The sequence below is a fragment of the Prorops nasuta genome, unplaced genomic scaffold (assembly GCF_024137725.1).
Source record: "Prorops nasuta isolate Cenicafe-Biocafe unplaced genomic scaffold, Cenicafe_Pnas_1.2 PNAS00022, whole genome shotgun sequence".
NCBI lineage: Eukaryota > Metazoa > Arthropoda > Insecta > Hymenoptera > Bethylidae > Prorops > Prorops nasuta.
The window spans coordinates 375,591-394,706 of NW_027116819.1; the positions used below are offsets into that span (position 1 = coordinate 375,591).

Below are 19,116 nucleotides of genomic sequence, written 5' to 3' on the forward strand. Positions count from 1 at the left end.
TTTGTCTCTCTTTGTCTAACCTAACCTACAAAATACTTCCTCGTCAGCAACATTTTATAGGCCGAGCGCAGCACACCTGGACCCAGTGGTAAAGGGTGCTCATATATCAGACAAAAACCAGTAAACAATTCCTCCAAAGCGTTCTATTATCGAATCTCTCTTCTACACATCTATACAACTATTCCAGAGAGAATTAATTAATCTCACTCAGTTCAACTTTTTACCGTGCTCAGAAAACATTCATTTATTGTATACTAAACTCTTGTTTACAAAAAGTTTGCAAGAATTAAACGTATCGATTCGTGGAACACAATAGTACCGCTCTTGAAACTACTAGAAACTTTCACCTTTTATAAGTAAACAAATTAAAAAACGCTGGATTTTCTATTTCATTTATCGCATACAATTGATAATATTAGAATGAATGTGGGAGTGTACTATACAACAATAAGGGGATAATAAAGCTTTTCAATAGTGAAATGGGCTCGTTAAAATCATGTTTTGTTCGAAGGGAGGTTGAAGGTGAGAGAATGCGTTTGAAACATGGCTCCTGTGTGCGTCGCCATTGCTCGATTGATTGCCGTTAAAGGACGATTATTTCTCGCCTGCCTTGCCACCAAACAATTCCTCAATTCCCGTATATACGCACGTTATACGGGCACGCGACACGCTTGTGACTCAACAACACGCTAACCACCAATAACAATGATAATATCTCTTCCTCAATCCTGTAATTAAGTCATACATAACCACAAAAAGAGTTGTCATTAATACAGATCGATCGTTAATTTTATTCTCTTAACTTTATTTTTCTTCGTCCACGTGCTTTAATAATCGAGAGGAAATTAAGAATTGTTTCTTATTAGTTGTGAATCGAAAATTGGATGGTTATAATAATTTTAGACTGGAACAATTTTCAAGAGAGAATAGAGGAAAATTTGCAGAAGTTAGGGGGCTTGACGTAGCACGAAATGTCGGAGTTTAGATATCGTGAGCAATTTGCAGCAACAATTGGCCAGGGTCGCAGAATGAAAACCCGTACCTTGCGCAACGGCCAATCGCTAATGACCCTTCGTTCTGGATTCGAGCAAGGTCAAATGAAATATTTCGCACAATCGGTTAGTTAAATCGTTAAGTGCATAAATCAACCCTTTAAATCCTTTAATATCTCCAATAAGTATACCTTATTGCTGCATGTGTTTAAACGATTTATACTTATCTCCTCTTTCGTACCATCCTTAGAGATTATATCTCTCTTTTCAACCCTCTTCAATATTTCCATAATTACACGTACCTGATCTTTATTGCGATAGGAAGCAAAATTCCAGTTCAAACAAGCAAATAAGAAGAGTCATATTCATTTATACGAACCAGTTTAATCGCAAGTTAACTCGTGTAAGATGAGAATGTATAAAAATTGGAATTTGACCGAAGATTTGAAAAAATGCTTGTGATTGTGTCCACGCGACTCGTTGCGTGATGGCGCTGGAGTAACGTGCGTAGTAGTGCGTACCCTGTCGTCCTGTCTATTGTAAATTGGCGTCCGCCATCGTGTCACGTTGCGCGGTAGTGTTGTTGTGGTTATGGCTTGGTCCACGGCAGATCTAGCAGCGATGATTTCAGAGACTAGGAAACTCGATATTGCACGTCATCGCTTTGAATTAACGAAATTGTTAAACAAGAAATACTCGTTGTAAACAAATCAATTTACTTGAAAATTCCTTTCCTCGACCGCGATTAAACAGGATCAGTGAAAAAAAAATAGGCGGTTCGGTTAAAACGAGATTAAATTATATCGATTCAGAGTTAACCAAAGTCGAAGACAAAGCCATGGAAACACTTGGCTTATCTACAAATTCTCCGAACGATTCTTTTCCCGGCTAATACGGCTTATCAAATTCGAAGATAGTTTGTCTGTTGTTCCCCCGCTCTCTACTCCTTTCTGCTTAAAGAACGAGAGTTCCAAGCATGAGTTGCTTGAAATCGGGACAACTTGAACCCTTTGTTGGCTTAAAACTTGTAGTTTCACCAGTTGTTATTGAGTCATGTGAATAATGTATTAATTAACGTAGGTATACATACGCTGCTTTATATTATAATGATGCTTGTGTTGAAGAAGATATATTATTTTCTAATAACGTAACAAACTTGCAAAAATAATTCTATAACATTCAGTAGGTTTTTTTGTTGTAGCTGTACCCCATGCATCTCTCTCTCTCTCTCTCTCTCTCTCTCTCTCTCTCTCTTCCGTAGTATATTTTTCTCTTTGAATAGTTTAAAACCGTGAAAAAGTTAGAAATTGCAGAAAATATGACTGAAACTGTAAGACCCACTACAAAACTAATTCCAAAATATTACGAAGTGAAAGATATTATTCCGTGAAATGACTGATCCAACACTGTTTAAATTTGATACACTTAGGGATGTGTTTGTAGGTAGGTGTGTGTTAATCTGTTTTTCATATTATTACCCTATTCACGTAATGTATCGTTTTTTCACCTATTTAAATTCAACTCGTATCGTCATGTAGTGTGTACAATCAAACAATTGCAACGTTATATTAAAGAATTTAATCTTCTGTGTGAAAAATTGTGAAGGCTCATTGTCAACGAATTATTTATGAGATATAAGTTGACTCAAATTTCATCAATTTTAAGTCAATCTATGTAACTTATGCAATACATGCAAATATATGATTACATAACAATAACGTTCATTGTTTTCTAGTAGCTATTTTTAATGCAAAGTAAATAAAGACTGTAATATGGTAAAATAAATTGAGTACTTACCCGTTCATCCCTTTTATTCCTAAAGTAGAGCGTTTTATTAGCATGACCTTGAGTGATCATTTAAAGGTAAGCTTAATTTTTTAATGAAAAATTTTATGTTTTATTTTTAAAAGTCGCAAAAACTGTCCAAACTGTATATAATATGTATTAACATACGAATTAATCACAGTGACACGTAGGAGTTTAAATTGTATCACAATAGCTATAAGTTATTCGGAGAAAGCTTTAACATTGTTACGCGAAAGAAAAGTCAAATATAGTTGGAAGAAAAACAAATTCCTGTCACGTGCAAAGTCTGCTATCACGCATACCGAAACACGTGATCACAAAATGCTCCTCAACTGTAGCAATTAGTGTCCACTTACTAACCTCCCAGTGTTAATGAATAATCAGAATCTTTTATCGAATTATCACTAACCAAATGGCCAAATGAACCATTAAATCGAGTTTTATGGTTCAGGCTCTAATATGTCTAAATAATTTGTCTGGATAGATGAGATTTATGACAATATGTAAACTTTTATGCTTTTATTGTAATACGTTTAAACTGCAATGCGATTATATTGTAATTCATGTTAACTGTCTGTCGAAGATCGAATTATTCACAAAAGCTCTTCTTCGACGATATAGCTAATCGGCTATAAAGGACGCCAATTTACATTTCACTCTAATAATTAGATTAAATCAATCATATTATTTATAAGAGAAATTAGAAAACAATAAAAAATTAATAACGATTACCGAAATTGTTTTTGATTAAAAAATATTAGTTTTGTAAACAGAATTGTAATAATGGTATAATTAAGCACATTATTGTATAAAGATGAGTGTCTATATCAAATCAAGTAATCTCAAATTTCAGTATTCAATTTATATACTACGTTTGGAGATGCTCGAGAGTGCTTTCTTTATTACCATATCCATTTGGTCAATGCTCCAATGACTTTCTCTCGTGATTTAATATAGAGTACAACAAATTTAACTTAATAAAATAAAATTGTTCATCTTCGCTCTAATTACTACATTCTTTTGTTTAAACCACACATGGTATACAATTATAATAAACACATTTTATCGGTCGAGTTTGAATTACAAAATATTACTACTGGTACAAATTTAAACGCGTGTGGTATAACATGTCAATCATTTTATGCTACCCTATCATATCATGTGTAATGATCTCATGTAAATACTGGTTATATAATAATTTTCAACGAGATTCTAACAAGCACCTAGCTGGGAAGTCATTGAGTAGCGGATTTCCTTTAAATGTAGGGCAATTAATATGATATATATGATCCCTATTCCACATATAACACATTAAATTATAATATAATTCTTTCCATTTCTTATACACTATGCTTCAACAGCAAAAACCTATGAAAACTACAAGCAACTTTTATTTTATTCGCAAATAATTGTAAAATAATAAGATGTAATATTTTATAATAAGTTTTTTATTAACAGACAAATTCACCATGGGGTAATCTTAGTTATTAAAATAAAAAAAGACGAATATATTATTTAATTGTTGTAGTTATGCTAACAGTAATTTTTCGCAAACAAACCATATTAAACCGACAATTAAGATATTCCTATGTATACTTGACTTCGCGTCGGTGTTTATTATTATTAATTAGGTTATAGTTTTTGTAGTTAAGAAATTTTATTGCTGCTTTACAACGAAATATGTGCCTAACTATCGCAAATGCAGTTTGGTATAACGAACACGATGATAAAACGTATAATCATTTTAAAAAAGGTCTTGAAAAACGCTAACCTATCGATTATCTATTATTAGTGCAACATTCTATTTTCTGACATAAGCACAAATAGAACACTTTAGTCTGATGCTTCATATTGCATGAATTACATTTTCTGATTGATTTTTTAATTGTAAGTTAAAACATAGTAAATAGAAAGTTTCAATATGTATAACTTGCAAGTTAATCGATGGTTAGACATCAAACTAAACAATCACATATAAAATGTATTTGAGAATATTAGTAAATTATTTAAGGAAATATTTTACTTTATAAGAGCAATCAAAGACATAATTAATCTAGTGTCTAATGCTATATGTGGCCACATAATTTATTGAACAAAAATCAGTGCAAGCCATTATTAGTAAAATCTTCTATCAATTGTTGATACTTCAATGGCAAATCTTAAGGTGTGACTAAATTCAAGAATATTCATAAAAATATAAAAAATCTACACGAAGTCCAATACACACCAAGTATTCTTTGAACTGTTCCAATTGAACTTTAAACATAATTAAGGGGAACGTTTGAACAAATGTACAATTGATGAAATGAACAGATAATTATAATACTCCTGGTCTATCAACTAGAAGTAATTTATGCTGTTCTTTGAATGATGTGAATTCCACTGTCTGTTTTAACAGGAGAAGATAGTTCTCCTACTTTTAAATTAAAGGCAGCATCTTCGAAAGGCTTCTGCATTGCTCCCCTTCCAAATGGACCCAGATCCCCGCCTCTTTTGGCTGAACTGCAATCACTATATTTTGAAGCAAGATCAGAGAATGTAGCCTTTCCAGAGACAATTTGCTCTCTGTAAGCTGCAAATATTAAGGATGTTTAAATTAGTACTAAAATATAACAATTTATCTATTAAAAAAATATAAGATTTTTCCTACATTTAACCAATTCAAGAGCTTCTTCTTTTGACCTTGTAATATTTTCCTCTCTCCATGATGATGGTCTTCGGGACCCAGAATGTTTTACTAATAAATGAGAGCATTGTACTTCGGATGGCCCATCATTTTTTGCATTTCCAGCTGGATCAGCTGGTTTTGTTGGTCTATCCCATTGGCTCTCCTTTGTATAAATATTCAAATAATAGTGCTGCCCTGCAAAGAATATAATTATTTACTAACTCTAATTAGTTAGTTTTTATAAATATTTTCTATGTTTGTACTATGTTAAAATATAATTTGCAATCTCTATTAAACGTTCTATATCAACACTATTTGTTCATGTGTGTCGTACTATCTAAGAAGTAATATTTATTATTAGCAAAATATGCCGGGCGGCTGGATTGAAGTTTGAACGGTTACGACGTAAGCTGCTGTTTCTAACAAGCAAGTGATGTTAATAAAAGGTACAAAATAATCTCTGCGGATTAGCTATCTATTTTTGTATTTGAAACTTAAAAATATCCTTACCGGTAGATCTACTCAAACGTTTTTCCCAGCCCGGTGGTAATTCTTCGTCCGCCATTGTTGCTGGATATTTTCCTACCATTTCTTATACCCTTTTTTCATGTCAAAACCAAAAACCCACAGTCGTCGAACTGCATGAAATCCATTATCCTAGTGACTAATTTCACGAAAATTCACTATATAACGGGCCAATCCGCTTGTCCTTTCCAATCAAATACCAACTTTTATACATACATATAGTTTTTTATTTTTGTTCTTAAAATCGACTAAAATAGAAGTATTAATTAGTTTTTTACAAGCAATTTTTATGTATCAAAACGTTTGTCTTTTGAAAAAAATGTTTGAAAATTTTACGCTTTGTTTTGTTCTTCAGAAATCTCATAATTTTGTCCATTCAAAAGCCAATCGCACCAGAAAACGCAGGTAAAAAAGCAAGTGTTCCTAAAACCATTAATACAGATTAGGGAATTTAATAGTTTTATCATTGTCACGTTGGTATTGATGACGTATCGTCCGGTCATGTTTGAGATTGTAGAGAAGAAAAAGAAAAGGCCTTTTGCTTCCGGTAAATCATGGTAAGCACAGCATCGTTTTTAGTATCAACGAAATTTTTGCATACCAGGGTTAAGAATGTAGTTTTCCCTTAGTTTACGTTGATAATAATTTTATAAATATGTCGATGTACAAATCTACCCATTCTTAACAAAATACGTTGATTCGCCCAATATAACCTTTAAAATTTAGTCTCAAGCACATGGTGTATGATAATAGCCATTTATCGTTAATCTTTCCCTACAATCTCAGCATCATTTTCTTGTTTCGTTCTCAAACCTAGTTCTTCCTTTTCTTTGTATTACAGAGTCGTTTCTTTAAACAATGAGGAGTTAATTTACTTGGTTTTTTTTTTCACAGCCGTTCCAGCGGTTCGTAGAAACAGGACGAGTCGCGTACGTTAGCGACGGACCTTACCAGGGAAAACTGGTGACAATAGTTGATGTCATTGATCAAAACAGGGTAAGTAACTTTTTATATTTTAAGTTTTTAAAGTATGCTAACTTTTATACATGATGATCCTACTTTGATAGGAATTGCCGACTGACGCACTCTTTGATGTTTAGTAAACGTTCTGATAATTTAACCAATATTTAATTTTATAGCCTTTTGATTAAAATAAAATTTATTAAAACCAAATATTATTTTAGGTTTTGATTGATGGCCCAAGTGCAAAAATTCCACGTGGACAAATGAGGCTTAGTGACCTCCACTTGACCAAGTTCCGCCTTAAATTCCCCTTCACTGGTTCTACTCGTGTTGTACGTAAAGCATGGGAAGCTGCCAAGATTGATGAGTTGTGGAAGAATACCATGTGGGCCAGAAAAGTCGAGGCCAAAAAGAAGGTAATTTATGTTTGAAACTAATGAAAATATTGAATTTGAATATATGTCAATGATGATCCAGTATCTTGATAGGAATTGCCGACTGATTCTTAGTGCTGATATATAAAAACGTTCTGAGAAACAGATTTGTTCAGTTATTTCTGTTTCAGTCTTAATCTTTTGAAAACTAAATACTTGATTTTTGTTGCAGCGTGCTGCTCTTAGCGATTTCGACCGCTTCAAGCTAAGGAAGGCCAAACAAATTAGAAATAAACTAAGGACAGATGCCTTCTTTAGATTAAAGAGAAAGTCAAAGAAAGCAAAGAATGTGGTTGGAGATGAACCAGCGAAAAAGGCAGTGAAGAAGTAATAATTGTATTTTACAAAATAAAGAAACATAATTTCATAACTGTTTCATTACTTAAATCATCAGATTCATGTCTAAAAGTTGCATAGAAAACAATTTGATAGTAATAAATATAATTTATTTGATTTTGAGGAATATTTTATGTTACAATTAAGACAGATGTAGTTTTAAAGAAAATTTGCATAGTGTATCATTAAAGCTGTTTCATTTTAATAGTCTGTGCATATGGTATATTAATTTTAATTTTAAATAGCATGATGGCCAAGTCAATTCAGAAAGGTATTTTTACGATCCTGTTAATTCTTGTCTCAATTTTTGAACTTTTAGTGGAAGTAGGCTTGCAAGTTCTCTGCAAATATTCAATTCGGTTCTCATGATTTCTGCTGCATTTGGGTTCTTATCGCAGTAATCAACGATAAATTTATACGCATTAATTCCATTAATGGTATTTTCTAATTGCAATGATTTGTCTGGTGTAATAAATTTATTGTAAAGCCTCCCAAGATTGAAATAAGCACAAAGCGCAGGCTGTAGAACATCTTCGGAAAATTGTTCTACTCCATTTGCTGTAACTTCTGGTTTTAAGGAATTTAGAAATAACTGAAAATTCCTTATAGCGTTTTTAATCAAATTATTAACTTTCGCCAAAGCTATTGCCGAAGGTCTTTCGTCGGTTGTGCGAAAACGATCTAATTTAATATCCAAAATATCAGAATACGTTTCGCCTAATTCTATCCAAATTTGTCTGCACGCATCCTGATAATATTGAGGGCTCAATTCTTTCACCACATTCTCTAAAATGTCTACTCGCCTTTTGTGCATTTTCGCTTGGCGATCATCGCTTTCTTCAAAAAAGGATAAATATTTGAAAGCTTGAGATAAGTCTTGTGCTATCTGCACGTAATCTGAGGCATGACTATCAAAACTATAGTATTTTTTAGAGTCATCCAGCCATTTCTGAGTATTTAAAAATACTGGTCTAGCATCATTAAAATCCAATAAAAACTTATCTGTAATTTGCTCAGCAATGGCTTCAATATCCTTTTCAAGAACATCAAATTTTAAATCATTCATGTTTCCTTTTTCTGTTACTTTTTCAGAATTTTCTTTTTTTGATTCACTCTCATTTTCTGCTTTCTGTAGTAATCTTTGCTTGGACATGCTTAATAATAGAATCCCGTATTTTGCCCAGCATCGGGCAACGTCAGCTTTCCTATGCCTGAAAGTTTCCCACTCTGCTGCAATAGCTTCATTGCTGTCTTCACCACCTTTTGCTTCTAGACTTTCTTGATATTTCTGTAAAAGATATGAAGCAGCAGCTAAATGATGCCGAGCTTGAGGAAACCCTTCATTTTCCATGAAATATTGAGATAAAGTTGCAGCATTCAAAGCCCAATCTATATGATCCAAATTTTGCAAACTTCCATCTCCTAATTGTCTGCGCAAAGTCATATGGCAATATTGTGCAGATTTATGATGATCCTTTAGAGTACCATAAATTTGTGCTAAATAATACAAAGTTAATGTATGAAGCTTATGAAGCACCTCAGTAGGACTTAACTCATCATCTTCAATGCCAAATAGTTTTGACATATTAATAGGATCCTGATTGGAATTTGTGGAATCTGTAAATTGTTTATAGAGATTTTCTGCTTGGTCTAAAAAGTTTTTAGCCTTTGCTGGTTGACTCCAATGGGACCAAACAATTCCTAACTGGTTTAAGGCACTCAATGTTGCTATAATACAATCAACATCCATTTCCTTGCCTTTTAATAGATTCAAACAACTCATAAATTGCTCTTCTCCTGCTTTTAACTCTTCTGTGTCAGTATGTAAAATACCCAAATTCAAATGCACAACAGCTAACATTTTAATTAGATCGTCTTTCTTTTCTGATGTAGCATTTACCAAATCATCTAATTTTAATTGTATTTCTTTAAAAACTTTTATAGCTGCATATTTACTTTTATATGGTTCCTTCTCATTATCAAAAGGCTCTTGTTCTTCTAATAGTTTCTTTATTTCAACAAATTTCTTCTTTATGTCTTCCATTTCACTATCCAAATTATTGGATCCCATTATTAATTTTATATCCAACCAGACCTATTACATTTAAGAAGCTAATAATAAAACTTTAAAGGTTTTGTAAAATGAAAAAATAATTATTAGAATAGTTTTTTTTTTATTTACCCCTTATCCCTTTAATTATTTTGTAAAAATTATTAGGAAGTCAGAGTAATTTAAATTCCGTCCTGTCAAACGCTGCCGGTTTATTATTGAACAATTCACACTACTAGAACCTCAAGAACCTATATCTTTGACGGCTTAACTTGCGACGACTTGCGTACAACAAAAATTTTTGCGTAGTAGAGTTTAATTATGTCCAAAAGTATGTGTTGCTTTTCTCTTTACCTACTACCGGCATTTTACCATTTTAGAAAGATTATTGATTATTTGTTGGAGCGCGCTGAATGATCATTTAGGGCATTTTAGGGTAAAATATATTTTAAGGTTAGAATTTCTTGATAATTCTTTGAATGATCTGCATTAAGAGATTTGAGACTATCGAACAAGACCGACCAATTAGATTGAAATATCACATCAACAAGTTTGATAATTCGTAATTTTTGGCAGTCTTTTAAAATCACTTATCTGTTATCTGTGTTAAAAGTGTTAAAAGTAGTACCAGTAGAACTTGTTCAACCACGTAAGTTAATTTTTAAATTTTTAATTATATTTCTTCAATTTTTAGTCTTATATTTGTAAGTTTCTATAGGTTAAAATTCTGTCAAGGACGTACATGTGTAAAATTATACAATCAATTATACTATATATATCAAAATAAATATATGTAGTAGTAGTAGTCACCTATTTCTATATGATTAACCTTATTATTAAAATTAAAACCATTTCTGAGTTCTCAAAAATTTTGAGTTTGTATAAGATCTAGTGACATAATCAGAGCTCAAAGCACACTATTTATGTATTTAAAAAAAGAATGTATAACATATTCACTCGAACGATTATTCGTCAAAAATTACGCGGACATCTTCCAAAATACTTTCCTCAAGTACAAGTGGCCCAACAAAATTCTGTATCAGTTGAAAAGAAAAATGACAAGAGCAATAAAGTATCCAACATCAAAAAATATTGGCATACCAAAATCTTCTCTTATCTTGAGAAATATGAAAATGCTCTTGAAAAGAAATTTCCAAAAACCATGAAGTTATATCGGGTATTCAGTATTGGTACAAAAGAATTTATAAAGGATTTTTACAAATATACAACTCTAGTAAGAAAATATACTAAAAATGGTCCAGGAAGTTTATCGCTAGAAGAAATGAATCTCATATATCAAATGCCTAAAGACATTGCAAGAATGACACCTGTCCTAATAATTTCTGCAATTCCATTTACAAATTATATTATATTGCCATTAGCCTTTTATTATCCACGACTCTTATTATCATCACATTATTGGACATTTGAACAAAAATTGGAATTTATGCTTTTGGATCAGAAAAGAAGATTAAAGCACAACAGGCCACTATTCAGGTGTGTGCAAGCTGAATTAGATAGTATCAAAGATGCTTCCTTGAAAATGAAATGGAGTGATGTCACTGCAGCTTTAGGTAGTGGTACTCATCCAAAAACCGAAGATATTCTTCTCTGCATTGATCTATTTAAAGGTCCACCATATTCTTTGCAACATTTAAAACACAAACATTTGGTAATTAGAATATTTTGTGTCAAAATTTACAAGCTAAGGTAAAAAATGTTTACCATGTTTTTTTTTATTATATTGCAGATTCATTTGACAGGAATTCATGATTTAAGTCTTTGGAGACCATTTAAAAGAAAGGCCTTGCTTAAAAGATGTTTTATTTTAAAGCAAATGGATTTTGCTATAAAAGAAGAAGGGGGACCAAATAAAATGTCCAGTGAAGCAGTTCGCAAGGTAAATAACCATTTTTGGTCATTTAATTATTATAAATGACTAATTATTTTTGTCTATTAGGCAGTGTCTCTAAGAGGAGTAAATCCAACAAACATGTCTATGGAAAGCATGCAAGATTACTTAAACAAATGGATCACTATATCAGACAAAGTTGATAGAACAACAGCATCCTTGTTACTGCATGCACCAATTTTATTGGCATATAATCATCCAAACAACTGGCTGCTTATATATTAGTAATACTACCAGTTTTCATGAATATTTAGATTACTCATTTTGTAAAATTCTTAGCTGTTAACAAATTATAAATCACTTTGTACATTTCATATTCTAGTCATTAGCATAAGACAGTCTTGGTAATAAAGGATTCAGTAAAAATAATATTATTTATAGGAACAATAAATAATTATACAGCAAATATTTTTATGAAAGATATTCTTTATTTTGTAAATTATCTTTATGTAAGTTACAAAGTTAAGCTATTTAAACAATGAGTTAGTTAGTACAAAGTAAATAATATAAAATCTCATAAATACTATATTTTTATGTGTATAACCCAATAATAATAATATATTAACACTAAAGTATTACGAATGAAGCAGTTGGACAAAATATATAAATTACTTCATTAAAATCACATAAAAAAATAACCACGTGTGTATAAACGTACACTTTACTAATTGGTTATCACAGAACCTGAATACATTTTTTAAAAAAATATATTTCTTATGTTTAGAGTATAATGCAATTACATCTCAGTAATTTGATCAAAATATATTCTACATTACATCTTCAACAATTTCTCTGCTTGTTCTTATTTACAAAATAGTTTCATACATTGTGATTAATTGACCTAATTTCTTTACTAATTTCCATGATTAAAAAAATTTAGTGTTAAAAAATAATTTGTTAAAAATTACAACTAATGTTATATTGGTATATAACTAGGCAAAATTCCTAATGCGGGACGTTTGTAAAATTCTCGCGCGTCTTCGCTTATCTCTGTATTATTTTCATTAATTTCTAAATTTGGCTCTAAATTTGGGTCAAGTCTTGTGTTTTCGACTTGCTTCATTATTTTAACTTGTCTAAGAAGTCTTTCTCGCTTTTTCTCCATATTTTCGGTAAGATCATTACTTTGTGTTTCATTTAATGATTCCTGCTTTTCGTAATACCTTAGCCTATTCTCTTGACTGGGTAAATCAATTTCTACTATGCTGATATTATTTGAGGAACTTTTATCCAATTTTGTATCGAGTTTTTTATCCGATTTTTTGAAGGAAGATGAGTTTTTGTGAGGATAAGGGCAATACTTACCTTTACTGCACTTTGCCGTTTTTTCGTATTCAGGACATACATGATCGTGCCGCCTTACACACTAAAACAAGAATGTTATTATATTTAACAAAGGCATAAATACAATGTATAAAATATACTTATGTACCTTTATACCCTTTGCACAATATCCTTTCAGAAATTCTATGCATATTGGAGTATTAGATGAGACCTTTACATGAAGATAAGGGCAGCTATCACGCATACAACATCCTTCCAAAAAATATTTACAAGTTGGCATTTTTTCAGGTCCAATATCATGAGACAATGGACAAATGTCTAATAAACATTTTCCTTGCAAAAATCTAAATAATTATATTACTTTAATAGTAGTAAAAGTTAGACAGGTCAATATAATTATTTTTTTAAATAACTTAATTTCTTACTTCTTGCATAGTGATACTTGTTTTTTATCATGCAATTTTAGACATTTTCCATTTTTATGATTAGCACAGAACCCAAATCGTTGGAAGATCAAACATGGCTGATTATTTTTAGACATTTTGTTTCGTAAAATCTGTATACTCCTTTGCTTTACTTTATCACTGAAAATAGCATTATTATTTATAAACAAAAAAAGTGAATTACTGCTGTCTAATAATATTAATTTACCTAATAGCTCTTTTCAAATTCAGTTTTTGAGTCCCAGTAGATTTTATTGTCAAATTTAGTTTTGAGTTAATTGAAAATCTACTATTTTTGACTGCTTTTAATCTATGAAGGGTCTTGCCATTACTGGCAATCACAAATTTCTCATTTTTAGAGTTTGATAACCGTTTTCCTAAAATAAAGTAAAAATTGCAGAAGATATTAAAAGATTAAATATTTTGTAACAATTTTTCTCATTTTGTTAGTGATTCAAAATGGTCATCTGTAGTTTGCTATATTGCTTGTAGACATAAAACTGGAACAGCAAAATATCTCAGAAACTATACATTTTAGATTAAATTTTATTTGAAATATTTTTAATACTTTTAAGAACCTATCATGTATCGATGTTAGTTTAATCCCAGATAGAGTACTGAAAGGCATAAGAAGATTACTTTAAAGTTTTCAAATGAGCATCTATAATTTTTATTGCCTTTAGCTTATGTTTGCAGCTTTAAAAAATACTATACAAATGTATCAGTTAATCTAGACATTTGTACGATATTTGGTATTGAAATTGAAGTCATGTAAACAAAAATATACATTGATGCATAGTGAATCCGAACATTACTTCTCTGAACCCTACCCTATGTTTCATTTCTAACAAATGTATCTTGTAAGTAGTTAGGTTAAATGATACAATTATATTCCTTTCAAAACTATAGCCAAAATTTAACCAATATCACTAGTTTATAGATTTTTAAAAGTACTAAACTTATATTTGGAAATGCTTAGTTTTTGAGATTTTATGCTTTTCTATGTTTTTTGGAACATCCTGTATATGAATGAAACATACGCTTTAAAGTATAGCTTCTACGGACTAATCGATTTTTTGATGATTTATATACAACTCCTTCTATAGTTATTAATTCCATTTTACGATTCCTGTAATAAATTATTCTTTTATTAAAAAGTACTTAAAATATTAAATTAACTAAATTCATTATAAGGATATGACTTACTTAGATTTCTTTGATTCAATCATATCAGATTTTGTAGGTCTTTCTGGTTTAGAGGCAGTTCTATCTAATTTATATTTAGTTAATTTCAATTTATTATTAGGTAATTGTAAAACTCCTGTATTTACAATTTGTTCTTTTATTTTGGGACTTTGACTAATATTAACTTTTAACCTTTTTGGTATAAGTTGTGTATTTTTTATTAATTTACACAGACTTATATTTGTAGATCCAGAAACTAACTTGGTTGCACGTTTATCCCTTACCAATTTTCGTTTTGACAAGATAATTATACTTGAATTATTATTTTTTCTTGTTACTGATTTTAAACTCTCTGTATGTCTAACAAATTTAAGTCTTGAATTTACTGGACTAGCAATAACTGATGCTGTAGGTTGATTCTCAATTTGTACTTTTTGTTTATCCGATTGTATTTTCATTTGAATTTTTGACATTAATTGTGGATTTACATACACAGATTTCTTAACATTAACCTGACCTACAGTTTGTTTTTCAGTTGTATTATCATTTTGATTTGGATTATTCTCACAAGAAACTGTTTTATTTATTAATTTGGGATTTACATGTATTAGGACTTTGGAAACAGTTTGTAAATTATGAGGTTTAAAATTAGGATTAACATGAACATTAGGTGTTGTAGATCTTGTTTTTGTGTGTATGAATTTACTCTTTTTGAAATGTGAGTTAAAGTAAATATTATTTTTCATGAGAGAGTTATCTATATTGTGGTTTGAGTTTGCTATTAAATTGATTGAAGGTTTTATACTGTTTTTATGTTGATCTATTAAACCTGTAATAAAAGTCAAATTAAAAGTATCTACCAAAGCAAAATAAATAATCAGATTTTATAATTTTAAAGAAATTCCTTTGCAATTATAAAGTTAGCTTTGATGTGTGTAAAAACACAACTGGAGAAAAACTTACGAGTAAGATAATCAATTTCCTTCTGAATATTCCCTTCCATGGTGATGTAAAATCTGTTATATTAAATACGTTGTAATATATATTCGTCCACCGCAGTCCAACACTCCAACGAAAGAATTGAGAAAAACAGTAGATCACTAGAATCTAGATCAGTTGAACGTTCAATTTCGTCTGTTTCGCTCGTCTGTTTGAGGACTCAGGACTCAGCTCAGGTCAGGCGTTTCATTCAGCAGCTCGTTCTTTCATAATTTAGGTTGCGTTCCGAAATCTACTGCTATAGAGACCGTGCACACCAACACAATGACAGTGAGATAAGAATGTTTATTGGTGTATATGCATACTATCAGCGCAAACTATCGGTCAATTTTCGCAGTTTTTGAGTGTAATTTATTTATACGTATACAGTTATACATTGACACTTCGCTATCATTGTGTTGGTGTGCACGGTCTCTAATGTCTCTATGTCACATGAATTATTGTATTATTTAATTGCAGAGTTGGCAATGCTGCTCCTAACTAGTCTGAACTGGTCTGAACAGTCTGAACTCTGAAGAGTCTGAAGTAGTCTGATGAACTACTGCTCTGAATGCCTCTGAATGGAATACAGCCATAGTGAGTGATCCCCATATCGTCCATGTTTCACAAGTTTAATGTTTTAATATTTCCATAACAAAAATATAATTTAGGTTGCAGAGATTACAATATTTGCAACTATTTATAATACATAGAGATCTTCTATAGCTTTTTTTTATTTTATAGTGTAAGCTTAAATGTGTATAGAAACATTTTAATCAAAATAAATCAGAAATGGGTAGGCAATGTGTAAAATTTTGTAAGAAATGAAAGACGCATGTTATTGCTAAAAATTAATTTATATATATACATCAGTAACTGTCAATGAATAAACCGAATCAGTGAGAAAAAGGTTCAAAAAAATTTTTCAATTTCTTAAAATGTCTGTTACGTTTGCTCAGCGTGGCCGACCACCGCCAAATCCAGTACAAATACAGAAGGTGCGTTAACCCATTTGATTTTTCGCTTAAAGACGCTTCACATAAGTGAATGTAGTTTTAAGTAAAATAGAAATTTCACTGAGGTAATGTCAGGGTCAGTAATAAGCCAGGTCTTTATTCAAATCAATTCTATATAAAACTTGTTTCAGATGCTGGATGAGAATAGCCACTTAATACAGACTATTCAAGAGTATCAGAACAAAGGCAAGCCCCAAGAATGTATACAGTGAGTATTGTTTTTTTTTAAAGACATTTCTAAATACATTTTTACAAATATATGCCAATTTTTAGATATCAGCAAATTCTACATCGGAATTTGGTTTATCTGGCATCAATTGCAGATGCAAATCAGAATATTCAAGCCTTATTACCTGTAAGTATATAATGTATTACTTGATTATAGTAAATTAAATGGATTCCATAAATAATTCTGATTTGAAGCCTCCGACCAGTATGGCAAATGGTCCCCAACATGGTATGATGGGTCCACAAGTACCACCCAGTGGTCTTGGTAGTGGAACTGGACCTGGGAACGACCTTTCTCCAAATACACAGCCAGCCATGGCAATGACTGGATTCAATCAAGGTCAATCAATAGGGCAGACTGGCTATCGTGGACCTGTAATGACTAACCAAGGTCCAGCTATCAACAGTGAGATACACACAGTCATATTTTTGTGCAAATAATTTTTGGTTTGTTATCTAATTAACTGTTGCAGGGCCTCCAGCTGCACCTGGGCCTCAGCAATACAGAGGTAGCCCACAAGGCTATCCTCAACAGCCTGCTCAACAAGGCTATCCTGGCCAAGGTTATCCCAGTCAAAATCCAGCATCAAATTACCAAGGTCCTCAAACTCCTACTTATACAACGGGACAGCCAAATCAGTATGGCCCACCTCCAAATGCATCACCTCAACAAAGCTATGGTGCATCGACACAGCCAAATTATGGTCCTCCAACCACAGTTAATAGTTATGGTCCACAACCAGGAGGATATCCACAGCCAGCATCCAATCAACCACCAGCAGGTTATGGACCTCCGCCGCCTAACCAACAGGGTTACCCTCCGGCAAATGCTACTCAGCAGAACTTTCAATCTGGAGGTCAACAACAGCAACCTGGACAATATGGCAGCCCAAGTCCCCAACCGACATATCAGCAGTCATCGGCGCAGCCTCCACCACCGCAAAATGCTTACGGGGCCAGCCAACCTGGTAGCTATCCTCCACCGTCTTCCCAAGCTTATACAAATAGTGTTCCGCCTCAAAATTATCCGCCTCCCCCTCCTCCTCCCCCACAATCTTCTGCATCCACCGCGGCTCAACCTGCCCAACCTGGATCTCAACAAAATACTGGCGGTCCTCAGCCCAGCTATGGAAATCAACCGAGTCCGGGACCTGGACCTAATCAATATGGGCCAGTTTCTACATCACCTCCCTTTAGCACCTCAACTGCTAGCGGAGCAAATACTTATGTTCAAAGTCAACCAACGAGCACACCATCCGCATCAACTCAAACTTATCCGTCCAGCAGCGGTCCCCCTCCAACTTCTCAAGCCGTAAATTATTCTCCCGCGCCAGGATCAGCTCCTACGGGATATCCCGTTCATCAGCCTCCTCACCCAGGACCGCATCCAGCACATCCTTCGCCTCATCAGCCTCCACCTCATTCTCAGCACCAGCCACCTCCTCCAGCCCCCCCTCCTTCGTCTCATCAGCCTTCGCCTCATCAGCAGCCACCACCGCATCAAGCTTCTCAGCAATCTCAATCACAAAATCAGTCCCCAGCTCAGTCTCAGCAGCAATCGCAACAACAACAACCACCACCGAATACTGCGCCTGTTGGTTTTCAACCACCTTCCGGGCCTCAAGGATCTGCTCCTCCCGGGTCTGGACCACAGCAGCAACCTCCGTATGGTCCAGCCACAACTCAAACCTATGTACCTCCAAGTCCAGGAGGTCAGCCACAGGTAAGCCCAATTTCGTTTCCTTTATTGGATAATATTTAATCTCATTTATTACTCTATATTTGTGTTCTATATTTTTATTCAATAGGTTTATTCTTCACATCCTCCTCAAGGAAGTCAGCATTACGGACATCCACAATACCCACCACAAGGTTATGCAGCTCCGCCAGCGTCTGGTCAGAGTTATTCGCAGTATCCTCCACGACCTCCTCCTGGTGGACATATGCCACCGCCTGGACCTCAAGGTCCTCCACCGCCCAATCAATACGGGGCTTATGGCTATCAACCTCCTCCGCAATGATTTTCTTCTACCTACACATAAATATTTTGCCACTCATAGTAAGACACGCGTTTGCTTCTGATGTTGATGGTCAGGAGCTAATAACTTATTAATCATAGCTGCTTCACCACGTTATGCGCCAAAATTCATGAAAGACTTCTCGTTGATTTTTGTCTCTGGTACAATTTTCACCATATGTAAAGGCTACGATTAATGATAGTAATACTTATATTGCAGTATGAAGCTTAATGGCTTTGTAAAACGAGCATCTGCGTTTCATCGTCATTGTAATATTA

At 32.9% G+C, this 19,116-nt stretch overlaps 6 protein-coding genes across 8 annotated transcripts; 3 read left to right on the forward strand and 3 right to left on the reverse strand.

Annotated features, from left to right (window-relative positions):
- Nucleotides 1-3,168: 3,168 nt before the first annotated feature.
- LOC136781180 (putative peptidyl-prolyl cis-trans isomerase dodo) lies at nucleotides 3,169-6,134 on the reverse strand. Its single transcript, XM_066739967.1, has 3 exons — nucleotides 5,977-6,134; nucleotides 5,449-5,661; nucleotides 3,169-5,370 (listed from the first exon to the last, which is right to left on the reverse strand). Exons 1-3 carry the CDS (start codon nucleotides 6,053-6,055, stop codon nucleotides 5,150-5,152), a joined length of 513 nt encoding a protein of 170 aa, XP_066596064.1. The 5' UTR covers nucleotides 6,056-6,134; the 3' UTR covers nucleotides 3,169-5,149.
- Nucleotides 6,135-6,510: 376 nt separating this feature from the next.
- RpL14 (ribosomal protein L14) lies at nucleotides 6,511-7,758 on the forward strand. Its single transcript, XM_066739968.1, has 4 exons — nucleotides 6,511-6,548; nucleotides 6,886-6,987; nucleotides 7,176-7,370; nucleotides 7,561-7,758. The coding sequence occupies exons 1-4, from the start codon at nucleotides 6,546-6,548 to the stop codon at nucleotides 7,717-7,719; spliced, it is 459 nt and encodes a 152-aa protein (XP_066596065.1). The 5' UTR covers nucleotides 6,511-6,545; the 3' UTR covers nucleotides 7,720-7,758.
- A 134-nt stretch (nucleotides 7,759-7,892) lies between these two features.
- LOC136781178 (KIF-binding protein-like) lies at nucleotides 7,893-10,043 on the reverse strand. 2 transcript variants are annotated; one of them, XM_066739963.1, is made up of 2 exons: nucleotides 9,907-10,043; nucleotides 7,893-9,819 (listed from the first exon to the last, which is right to left on the reverse strand). In XM_066739963.1, exon 2 carries the CDS (start codon nucleotides 9,793-9,795, stop codon nucleotides 8,002-8,004), a length of 1,794 nt encoding a protein of 597 aa, XP_066596060.1. In that variant the 5' UTR covers nucleotides 9,796-9,819; nucleotides 9,907-10,043; the 3' UTR covers nucleotides 7,893-8,001. The 2 variants fall into 2 exon arrangements, with proteins under 2 accessions (XP_066596060.1, XP_066596061.1); XM_066739964.1 differs by having other exon boundaries at nucleotides 7,893-9,836; nucleotides 9,907-10,027.
- Nucleotides 10,029-12,082, forward strand: LOC136781179 (LETM1 domain-containing protein 1). Of its 2 annotated transcripts, XM_066739965.1 has the most exons (4): nucleotides 10,029-10,423; nucleotides 10,493-11,446; nucleotides 11,525-11,674; nucleotides 11,735-12,082. In XM_066739965.1, exons 2-4 carry the CDS (start codon nucleotides 10,715-10,717, stop codon nucleotides 11,909-11,911), a joined length of 1,059 nt encoding a protein of 352 aa, XP_066596062.1. In that variant the 5' UTR covers nucleotides 10,029-10,423; nucleotides 10,493-10,714; the 3' UTR covers nucleotides 11,912-12,082. The 2 variants fall into 2 exon arrangements, with proteins under 2 accessions (XP_066596062.1, XP_066596063.1); XM_066739966.1 differs by lacking the exon at nucleotides 10,029-10,423 and having other exon boundaries at nucleotides 10,435-11,446.
- Nucleotides 12,083-12,163: 81 nt separating this feature from the next.
- Nucleotides 12,164-15,779, reverse strand: ZC3H3 (Zinc finger CCCH domain-containing protein 3). Its single transcript, XM_066739962.1, has 7 exons — nucleotides 15,562-15,779; nucleotides 14,620-15,427; nucleotides 14,454-14,542; nucleotides 13,622-13,790; nucleotides 13,396-13,554; nucleotides 13,119-13,314; nucleotides 12,164-13,052 (listed from the first exon to the last, which is right to left on the reverse strand). The coding sequence occupies exons 1-7, from the start codon at nucleotides 15,599-15,601 to the stop codon at nucleotides 12,603-12,605; spliced, it is 1,911 nt and encodes a 636-aa protein (XP_066596059.1). The 5' UTR covers nucleotides 15,602-15,779; the 3' UTR covers nucleotides 12,164-12,602.
- Nucleotides 15,780-16,183: 404 nt separating this feature from the next.
- On the forward strand, nucleotides 16,184-18,930 carry LOC136781349 (protein SSXT). Its single transcript, XM_066740202.1, has 6 exons — nucleotides 16,184-16,574; nucleotides 16,724-16,800; nucleotides 16,866-16,947; nucleotides 17,016-17,226; nucleotides 17,294-18,543; nucleotides 18,629-18,930. The coding sequence occupies exons 1-6, from the start codon at nucleotides 16,515-16,517 to the stop codon at nucleotides 18,839-18,841; spliced, it is 1,893 nt and encodes a 630-aa protein (XP_066596299.1). The 5' UTR covers nucleotides 16,184-16,514; the 3' UTR covers nucleotides 18,842-18,930.
- Nucleotides 18,931-19,116: the final 186 nt, after the last annotated feature.